General features: G+C 47.2%; 1 protein-coding gene across 3 annotated transcripts in view; it reads right to left on the minus strand.

Moving 5' to 3' along the window:
- Window positions 1–1,222: 1,222 nt before the first annotated feature.
- Window positions 1,223–10,160, minus strand: part of Oxtr (oxytocin receptor) — a 13,707-nt gene continuing 4,769 nt past the window's right edge. For all 3 annotated transcript variants that reach the window (XM_008854810.3, XM_017794796.2, XM_029557104.1), the window contains one exon: window positions 1,223–2,477. In XM_008854810.3, the coding sequence (XP_008853032.2) occupies window positions 2,230–2,477 (248 nt within the window). In that variant the 3' untranslated portion in view covers window positions 1,223–2,229. The remainder of the gene's footprint in view (window positions 2,478–10,160) is intronic.

The following is a 10,160-nucleotide window of genomic DNA, read 5'->3' on the forward strand; positions in this document are numbered from 1 at the left end:
AATTTTACTACATTTATTTATTTAGTGTGTGTGTGTGTGTGTGTGTGTGTGTATGTGTGTATGTACAGGAGTATGCTACATACAGCACAGGTGTGAATGTGAGAGGTCCATTACAGGTATTAGTTCTCTCTCTTCATCATGCACCAAAGATCAAACTGAGGTCGTCAGGCTTGACAGCATTTTACCTGCTGAGCCATCTCACCAGCCTGTGTTTTTAAATTGACTTCTTCTTTTTCTTAGTCTTTTAGTTTATTGTTGTATGAGTTCTTTATAGATTCTGTATGAGTCCTTTATGAGACATATAATTTACAAATATTTTCTTCCATCCTGTTGTGGGCTGTCTTTTCACTCTGTGCTGTTCTTTGAATCACAGAAGTTTTAGTTTTGATGAAGTTCCACTTATCTGTTTGCTTTGGCATTCTGTCTACGAGACTTTGGCCTAATCCAACATCACAAAGATGTACATACATTTTCTTCTCAGAGTTTTGTAGTTTTGGCTCTCACGTGTAGGTCTTGCATACACTTCGAGTTGTTTTTTTGGTGTGAAGTCATCAATGCTCCAGTGTCAGTCATTTCTATGTTCATTTTCAGCACCATTTGCTTAAAAATGAATCTTTCCCTACCAAATTGTCTTGGTACCCTTGTTGAAAATTAGCTGAACAGAAGTGAGAGGGCTCCTTCCTGTTCTCTTTATTTTGTTCCATTCTTTCCTAAGTCCATTGATAAGCAAGGACCACACTGTTTTGATCACTGTAGCTTTAAGGTAACTGTTGAGACCAGGAAGAGTGACTCTGCCAACTTTGTTTCTCTTTTTGGCTATTCTGGGTTACTTACCTTCCCTTAGGAATTTGAGGATCAACCTATCAATTTTTGCAGAAGCCAGCTGGGATTTAGTAAGGATTACGTTGAACTTCACAGCATCCCATCTCTGATCAATAAGCACAGGGTTCTTTCTGTTTGTTTAAGTCCTTAATTTCCTTCAGTGGGGTTTTTGTAGCTTTCAGGGTACAAGTCCCAACTTCCACTGTTAAATCTATTCCTATTTTATTCTTTCAAGTGCCATTCAAAAAAAGAGATTTATTTTAATTTTACATGTATGAGTGTTTTGCTTCATGTGAGTGTACCACATGCATACAGTGCCTGCGGAAGCCAGAAAAGGGTTTCAGATTCCCTGGAACTGGCATTACTAATGGTTGTTAGCCACAATGGAGGCACTGGAAATCAAACCTGAGTCCTCTCTAAGAGCAGCCAGTACTCTTAACCACTGAGCCATTTCTCTCCAGCCCCTTTCTGGCACTTTCATAAATGGAATCACTCAAGTTCACTTTCAGATTAGTTACTAGCAGTATAAAGACATATGAATGGGTTTTATACATTGGTCTTGCAATCTGAAAACTTATTAAATTCATGTATGAATTCTGTGTGTGTATGTGTGTGTATACATGCACATGTGTGTACATGTATACTTGTGCCGTGTGTACACATGTGCACACATGTGTTCCTTAGGATTTCCTATGCATGAGCCAGTGTCATCTACAAACAGCTTTCCTTCATTCTGTCTAGTCCGAATGCCTCATTTTTCTTTCTCATATGATCATTAAACATTAGATTCATTTACTTTTCAACCCATGTTTTCATTGTCCTAAGCCTGATGGCCTCATAGGTCAACCTCCTGCTCCCAGGGCTACAATGGGACAAGCTAGTCCTGAAGGATGCCATGATCTGTCCACTCAAAGGCAAATGCCCTCTTGGATCAGAGGAAATTAGCACCACCATCCCCATCTGCGGCCTCATTTCCCATTCCTTTTCCCAAGCCCATCCCACTGGTGTTCCTCACCTAAATAGTCATCAATTCTAGACTTACTATCTTTCACAAGATCCCATGATAAAGGAGTAAAAAGATAAGGGAGTGAAAGTCAGGTCCAGGGAAGGCCACCCACTGCACAGGAGGAGCATATGGATCTGGGTCAGGGATACACAGGTAGGCACCCAGGGGAGGAACAGGCAACCCTCTGATGGCTGAATGATCCCATTATCTACCAAAGAGACATTTCCCTGCCCCAAGTCAGAATGTGCCCCATACTCTAGTCACCCAAAGGAGTGGAGGGATATGTACCAATAGGCACTTTATACAGCTCTGTGCACAACCACCAAGGGGCAGACTGCCCTGCCTGAGGAGTGTGCACAACCCCAGCCTCAGGTGGCCATGGGCCGGGCTGGGCCAATGACTCACACTGTGGATGGCTGGGAGCAACTCCTCTGGCTGGAGCTGCGGCGACTCAGGACAAAGGTGGACGAGTTGCTCTTCTTGCTGACACTGGTCTCTCCCTGCCGGCTGCCCTTCAAGTAGGAGGTGGAGCAGCAGAGAAATCGCTGCACAAGTTCGTGAAAGAGGTGGCCGGTGAAGAGCATGTAGATCCAGGGGTTGCAGCAGCTGTTGAGGCTGGCCAGGAGCATGGCGATGATGAAGGCCGAGGCTGTGGGAGTGGGTGGGAGGGAAGGAGGACAGGGCATCACTGTGGGGGCCATCCCAGATGTCCCTGACTCAGCTGTGGTTGCCCCAACAACTACCATCCCAGGTACTACAGGCTAGACGGCAAAATGGGGTACCAAGGAGGTATAGTGTGTCTTCCTCCATCAGCCTTGCTCAGGACCCACTCTCCAATCTAAGCCCTGCAATTGTCCTCATCCTTGTTCTACTCCAAGCTTCCCGGGACACTGCAGGCCTCCTTCCCTCAGCAGGCACTGCACAGATCAAGGCCACCTGCTCCATCATTCCTGACCCAGAAAATATCGAATGCCTGTTTCTCAGATGAGGAAGAATACAGGGGTAGCCAGGAGCTGCCAGTCCCAGTTAGCATAGCTCAGCCAGTGCCAATCACTGTAACTAGTCAACATATCTCCCCAATGTTCCCACACCTGGAGATAGTGAGGCTTTCCAACCTGCTGGAAGCCAGCAAGTATTAAAGAGTGCCGGCTACACAGTAAGTGCTCAATAAATGGCAGCTGCTATTAACAATATGCCAGGTAACATACCAGGCTCTAAGGTCATAAAAATAAACAAAACTGGGGCTGGAGAAATGGTTCAGCAGTTAAGAGCCCTTGCTGTTCTTGTAGAAGACTTGAGTTCAATTCTCAGCACAAACATGAAGGGTAGCAACCATCTGTAAGTCCTGACACCCTTTCCTGACCTCTGCAGGCATTGCACATGTGGTACACTTACTTACATACATGTAGACAAACACTCATCCATAAAATAAAAACATTTTTTAAGTAAAAATAAATGCCATGAAGAAAAACATCTGACTCCTGGTTACCTTCAAGCCAAAGGAACCCCCCGCCGAAAAAAAAAATCTAGGCTTCCTTCCTTGGCTTTAAATCTGATGACTGTAGATGGTTCCTGACAATAGATGAGCCCAGGTGGCTCTAGAAACCCAGGAGGAAACAGAAATAAAACCAAGAATTCCTCTCTGGCAGCAACCCTGTGATGGAAGAGCAATACCTGCAGGTACTGGGAGAAAGCCACTCGTTTTCTGTCTCCTGTAAAAATTTCCTAAACTCCCCCCAAAACTCAAGAGCTTAACTCCAAGGGGTCTTCCCCCGAGGTCAGAGCGGCAGGATCTGGACACCAGAACTGAGGAGAACAGAGATGCTGGGAACAAGTCTGCAGCACTCACGGGAAGGGAGAGCGGCTGGGAAGCCTGAGGGGTTCTCAGAGTGGCCTCCCCAGGGCAGAGCAGATCCTCAGACCCTCAAGGACAAGCAAATTTCCAAGCCCTTGTAGGGGGAGCTAGCAACATGGAACAGGCCGGGCGGGGGTTGATGCACAACCAAGTTTAATGGCAACAGATCTAATTGGTTGGTATGCCCCTTGGAAAGGAAGCAAGCTAAAAAAAATAGCCAGTTAAAAAATTCCTGCAAAAGAGAGTTTTTAGAAATCAAAGTAGGGAAATCTCATCCTTAAAACATAAATAATAAAAGAATAGAGAGGAGAAAGGAAAATAAGAAAAGTCAAATGACTGAATTAAGTGTGTGTGTGTGTGTGTGTGTGTGTACGCACGCGCGCGCACGTGTGTTTCTATTTAGATGGATAAGAAGATAAATTTAAGAAATACTGACGAAATGCTTTAAAGTGAAAATGGCCCAGTTTCTGGAAGCTTCATGGTCATATTGCTATGTCTATCACTGACTTGCTCCAAAGTATTGCCCTTGGGCCAAGAAGGCCAGCAGATATGTAGATTTTCATGCTGGCCTACCCCACACCATGCCACCTGTGTGATGGAGCTGCCTTCCTCTGCTGGTGTGTAAATTTCTGGTAGGTTCAAGTATACTGTGAGATGGGGTGTCTCAGTTCTGCCATAGAACAAATAACTTACATTATATAATATACACGCCCTAGGCTGGGACTGTCTTCCTCAGGGTCCTGGAAATGCCTGGCCTTGTGCTGCAGAGCCAGGGGGACCTATGTCAGTGGGAGGTGTTAAGACCTGCTGGGGCCCAGGCATAATCCTAGATTCACCTGCTCTGAGCACTTAACAGTCATCCTCTCTGCCTTCTGCTCACCTGCCTTGCAGCCTAGAGGTCCAGGACCATGTTATCACATGATGCTCTCCTGCTCTGAGATCCTGACCACATCTATTTTCTTTCCCCAGCATAAAGACCAGCTGGGTAATGCTTGAAGCAGCATCCAGACTGGAGGCTGCATGAGACCCAGGACAGCTGTAAATGCAGCCAACATAAAGTCGTAAACCTTCTAAAAATATTATGAGACTTTTTTTTGAGACCAGGTTTCACTATGTAGCCCTAGCTGTCCTGGAACTTACTATTACAGAGTAGGCTAGCCTTGAACTCACTGAGATCTACCTGCCTCTGCCTCCCAAGTGCTGGGATTAAAGGCATGCACCACCACACCCAGCTTCATTATGAGATTTTTTTGTGATTCTTTTTCTTATCCCTTGATTGTGAACTCTGTAGATGATGACATCATGTCACAATATCACACACAATAAATAAATGTGTGCTCTTGCAACCCACAGGCCATGGGCTAGACATTCTTGAAATTTAACATGTAGCCCAAGACTGTTCTTCTTTCACAATGTAGCTCAGAAAAGCCAAAATGTTAGACTCTCCTGGAATCTAGAGGTTCTGACTAAAAAGGTGAGTTGGCTCTGGTCACTGCCTTCAAGTCAGGTCCAGTAGGCTGGAAGAAGATGCTAGGGTCCTGTCCCTTCAGGAGGAGGATGCTATGGTTGTACCCCTCCAGGAAGAGGATACTGAGGTCCTGTCACTTTTGGAGGAGGATGTTGTGGTCCCAACCTTCAGGACCCAGTGCCCACTCCCCAGCTACCACAGAGCAGACAGCCAAATTCTCACAGTGGAGGGCTTCTCACAGTGCCTCTGGACAAAGAAACAGTCACATCCCATGAGTGCTCAGCACAGTGATCAAAGGCCAGACACCTGGACTTCATCTGCTTTCCTTATAAGGACATGCCAGCTTGCGAGTTCCCTGTGAGCCTGGCCTCTTGCCACTCTTTCTGCAAAGCAGAGCCATTATGGAGTCAGGGCAGAGAAAAGGGGGACCGGAAGCCAAGATGGAAACATGCACCAAGGTCGTCTGGGAGGGGACACCAACAGGAGTCCTGGTCTAGGGTGCACTACTCTGAGGGGGAGAGAGGAGTCTGGGACACAGAATTCCCTTACAAACCTCCAGGCCCGAATCCCACCATGTCCCTCTCTGAACCACATTACCCTCTGAATGTTACTTTCCTCATCTGTACAATGAAGAGCACATAGGACAGTGGGAAAATGGGAAGGACTTTTAAAGCTGTTTAAAAGGACTTCATGCCTAGATGCTTCTGCTGTGGTTGCTAATGATTGATTATTAATGGATAAAAGATGGGATCCACCTGGCCTGGCAGCCCACACCTTTAATCCCAGCACTCGGGAGGCAGAGGCAGGTGGATCTCTGTGAGTTCAAGGCTGGCCTGGTCTACATAGTGAGTTCCAGGACAGCTGGGGCTACAGGGAGAACCGGTCACAAAAAAACCAAAAAAAAAAAAAAAAGATGGAACCAACTGCAGTCATTTATTTATTTAAGGTCTGAAGTTGGAGGCTTCTGGGCACAGGTCAATTAAAGAAATTGCCCTTGGTTCCTTTTTTTCTGTAGAATGTCTCAAAAGTTAAAAATAAGAAAGGAATTGAGCCCTGTGATTGGATGGAGTGCAATAGAAGGACTCAGAGAATCTACCCCAGATGCTATCAGCAACATAAGAAGCCAAACGGAACAGCAGAATTTCAGGGGCTCCGCTAGAAGGGCCAGCTTTAAATCACATCTCCCACTCACCTAACATAAAAATCATACCCTCCCATGACCAGGCCCTGGGCAGGTACCCAAGCTGTCACTGCTGCCAAAAAAGAACAGTGAGTGGGAATGCTGAGCCACCCATCTTCCCAGGAGCTGCTGACCTCATATTGGAGGTACTTCCTGGGGAAGGCAGAGGTTGGACACCTGCCCATCCTCTGAATCCAATTCATCCATGACATGTGCGAACTGGCACTGGCGACTTATGTAGACCCATCAAGCTTCTGGCCACAGAGATTTGCACACTGAGGTGTAAGAAAGACAGAAGACCTACACTGAACTAAATGGGGGTGTCAGCATTCAGGAAGGAACAGGCTGGATTGGGGCTGGGGTTGAAATTCAGGTAGGGGCTCCTACTGCCAAGCAGGGGGAATGGGCAGAAGCAGCCACACACTGCTAGCCAGCATCAGTGGCTGGGCTATCTTGCCACCAAAAGGAGAATCCAGGGTCATGATTCACCCAGGGTGGGAGGCAGAGGGCCTCAAGGCACAAGGCCAGGCATTCCATCACCAGCTTTACTCAAGCCCCCAGAACTCCCCCTTTAGGACTTCGCAGTACTCCCTTTGGCCCAAATTAGCCCAGGACAGCTGTCAGGCATCTGGCCACAGCCCCTCCAAGCTGTGCTGTTCCTCAGGCAACCCAGGCATTCACACACTGTACAAAGGCTCACAGCCCCTCTTCTCTGAATCACATCCACCAGCTACTTCCTAAGAGGCCCGGTCAAGAAACCAACCTCCTGGGCAAGGCCTCTTCTGGACTATACAGAACTGTGGGGAAGCCCCTATTCCTACAGGGACCAGGGAGGGGAAGACATGTGGCAGATGGGCTTTGGTAGACCTTTTAAAATATTCTTTCTAAATGTATGCTTATATAAAGATGGAGTCCCAAGCTATACCAAAGGATGCATCTTTGCCAAGACTTTTACAACTATGATTTTTTTAGAAACTCTGCAATGTGCTTACCCTATGTACTGCAGGGCTCAGATGAGGAACATCTGAGGCTAAAATGACCTTCCCTTGGGCTCTGGTCACATCTGACTGACATGTGAGGCCACTGGACTGGACTGAAGGATTTTGGAAGACAAAAAGTCAGAACTTTCTACATGTGCCGCATCAGCCCATTCTCAAGGAACAGTCAATAGGGACCTCACATGGAAAGCAAGTGGCAGGCTCCAGTCACTGGAGATGTCTTAAAGCTCTGCTGCTACACAAAATGCAGTGAATGGCCAGCTTCATTGGGTACCACTTGAGCATCACCTGTACAAGCACCCATAATATAGACCCTGGCACTCCACCCCAGACACACCCAATCAGATCAGACTTTTAACCAGGTCCTTCGTGATCTGTGTGCAACTAAAATTTGAGAAGCTTCTTTCCAGCTAGCCCAACTCATGTAGATAGAAAGTCAGGGAAAACAATACTGCAATTGTCTAGTGCTTTCCACACTGAAATGAGCACCTGCTCCTTTGTACATTGAGCTCCTATTCATCCCTCAGAACCCTTTTCATACATTGTTTCCTCCCTGAAACCCTGGTGATTTTCCTCCGAGGGACAGAGAATCTGCCACTGCCTCCTCGGAGCATTCACATTACATGATAAATACATTCTTCTGGGGTAGAATCAGCCCACTGTGTGTTCTCATCATTTTGATTATGCCCCTTGGCTGTGGACTTTGTCCCATTTGTGGCTGTGTCCCTGGCTGCGAGCAGAGACTGGAAAATAAGAAGTGGTTGATAGTGGCTGACCTGAATTGAAGCATGAAATTAGTAGACAGGAAGTCTTGATAAATCAGCCACCTCCTCTAGCATGTTGGAAAGGCAAAAAGACAATCTCCCCGCTAGATGACAGGACATAGCCTGCTAACAGGGTGACTGGAGTAAATGCAATTCCCTCTAGGTAAATTAAGTTCATCCACAGATAACAAGGTCAAGCGGAGAGAGAGGATGAGTGAGGGTGATTGCTTAGGTGTGGGGCATGGCCAAGAGAGCAGAAGCCTGGCACAGAAACGCCATCTCCTGACCATGCATAGAGAGGGCAGAAACTGCCCCTAAGGGCCCAGGAGCAGGACATCCACTGTAGACACCTGGTTACACATCCTCCCACCTTGGCCAAGGGTCCAGTCAAAACACTTCTGAAACCAAACTAGGTACTCCCCACTGGCCCTCCCACTGCCCCAAGGCAAAGTGCTTACTCCCCTACTCTGAGAGTTCCCAGCACCCCTGGCCAGCTGGCTGCTACCCACTGCCCCCACCCCATCATGCTTCTTCTGCACTCAAAACGAAACACTCAACTGCACTGGCCCGCTGGGGCCCTGGCACCTGTTAAATTGTACTCCTTATTTTTCAAAAGTAAATATCACAGTGGGCTAGAGAGATGGCTGTTGGTAAAGTGCTTGCCTTCCAAGCATAAAGGCCTTAGTTGGACCCCCAGCGCCTATGTAAAAAAGCTAGCACAGTGGTACACACTTGTAATCCCATTTCTGGGGAGATGGAAACAAACCAGTCCCCAGAGCTCACTGCCCAGGGAGCCAGCCTAGCTGAATCAGTGAGAGACAATGTCTCAAAAAACTAGATGGCTCCTGAGGAACGACACTGGAGGTTGACCTCTGGCTACCACATACACACATACATACATGCATGAGCCACACACACACATGCACACATGATACATACCCATTCAAACACATCCCTACAGGGATATGCACGTACACATACACATATACACACACCCACACAAACACATGCATGCACACACAGCCACATACATGCACAATCACACATGAACACATATGAATCCATATGAACACACCCATACAGGCCCACAAAAAACATATCTTCATTCACATGCACCCACACTCTCACAGGAATATACATGCACATGCACATAAATACAGGTACCAAAACTCGCACAAACATACACACACACTAACATGAAAACATGTCTATGTTTTCACATCCATACCCACAAGAACACACAGTCACAAGTATATACATTCACATGCAAAAACTCACATACACACATGTGAACACACAAGATGACTTGTCCCAAACTGCCAACAGTGGCAAGGTGAAAAGGTACTTCAACCAAGGAGGCAGTGATGCGACAAGAGCGTGGTACCAATGGCACAGTACTGTGGTGGGGGTCAGGGAGCATGCAGGGCAGAGGGGGTCCAGGTGACAGGGAGTGGGATCTGGAGAGCTGAGAGCACTGTACTGTTAGCACAGGGGTGGCAGCATGGCTGAGCAGTGTATATGTACATGTAAGTATTTCTAGAAGGACTCAGGATTCCAGGGATGATAGAAGCAAAATAGGGGGTGCAAACTCTGCTCCTGTGGGTCTTCAATGGGGCCAGGAAACCAGCATTTGGACAAGAACCCCAGGAAAGTGCTTCCTGGGGTGCAGTGAAAGATAACATGGGATTAGATTGTGACCCCACTACTGACTCAGCACTGATCTTGGGTCATCTCTCTAGGCCTCAGTCTCCTCATCTATAGGCTGAGCCATCTACTTTCTGGCTTTGTTAAGGACCAGAGATAACTCTCACATACAGGTCACACAGGTGAGCATTCATCCAACTCATTGCTTAGCTCAAATTGATGCCCAAACAGGATGTCTCATTTAATGCTGCCAGTACAAGATGATGGGGTTAAAGCAGGCAGACCCCAGCCCTAGGCCCAGACCAGCCTCTGCCAAGAGTGTACTGCGGCCCAGGCTTCAGGCTGCACTCCCAGAGCCAAGATCCCCCAGAGGTTGCAGGCTGAAAATTTGAATCCAAGGCCTCCACTTTAGCCTCTCTCCCT

The sequence above is a fragment of the Nannospalax galili genome, unplaced genomic scaffold, assembly GCF_000622305.1.
Source record: "Nannospalax galili isolate Female #2095 unplaced genomic scaffold, S.galili_v1.0 scaffold406, whole genome shotgun sequence".
NCBI classification, from domain to species: domain Eukaryota; kingdom Metazoa; phylum Chordata; class Mammalia; order Rodentia; family Spalacidae; genus Nannospalax; species Nannospalax galili.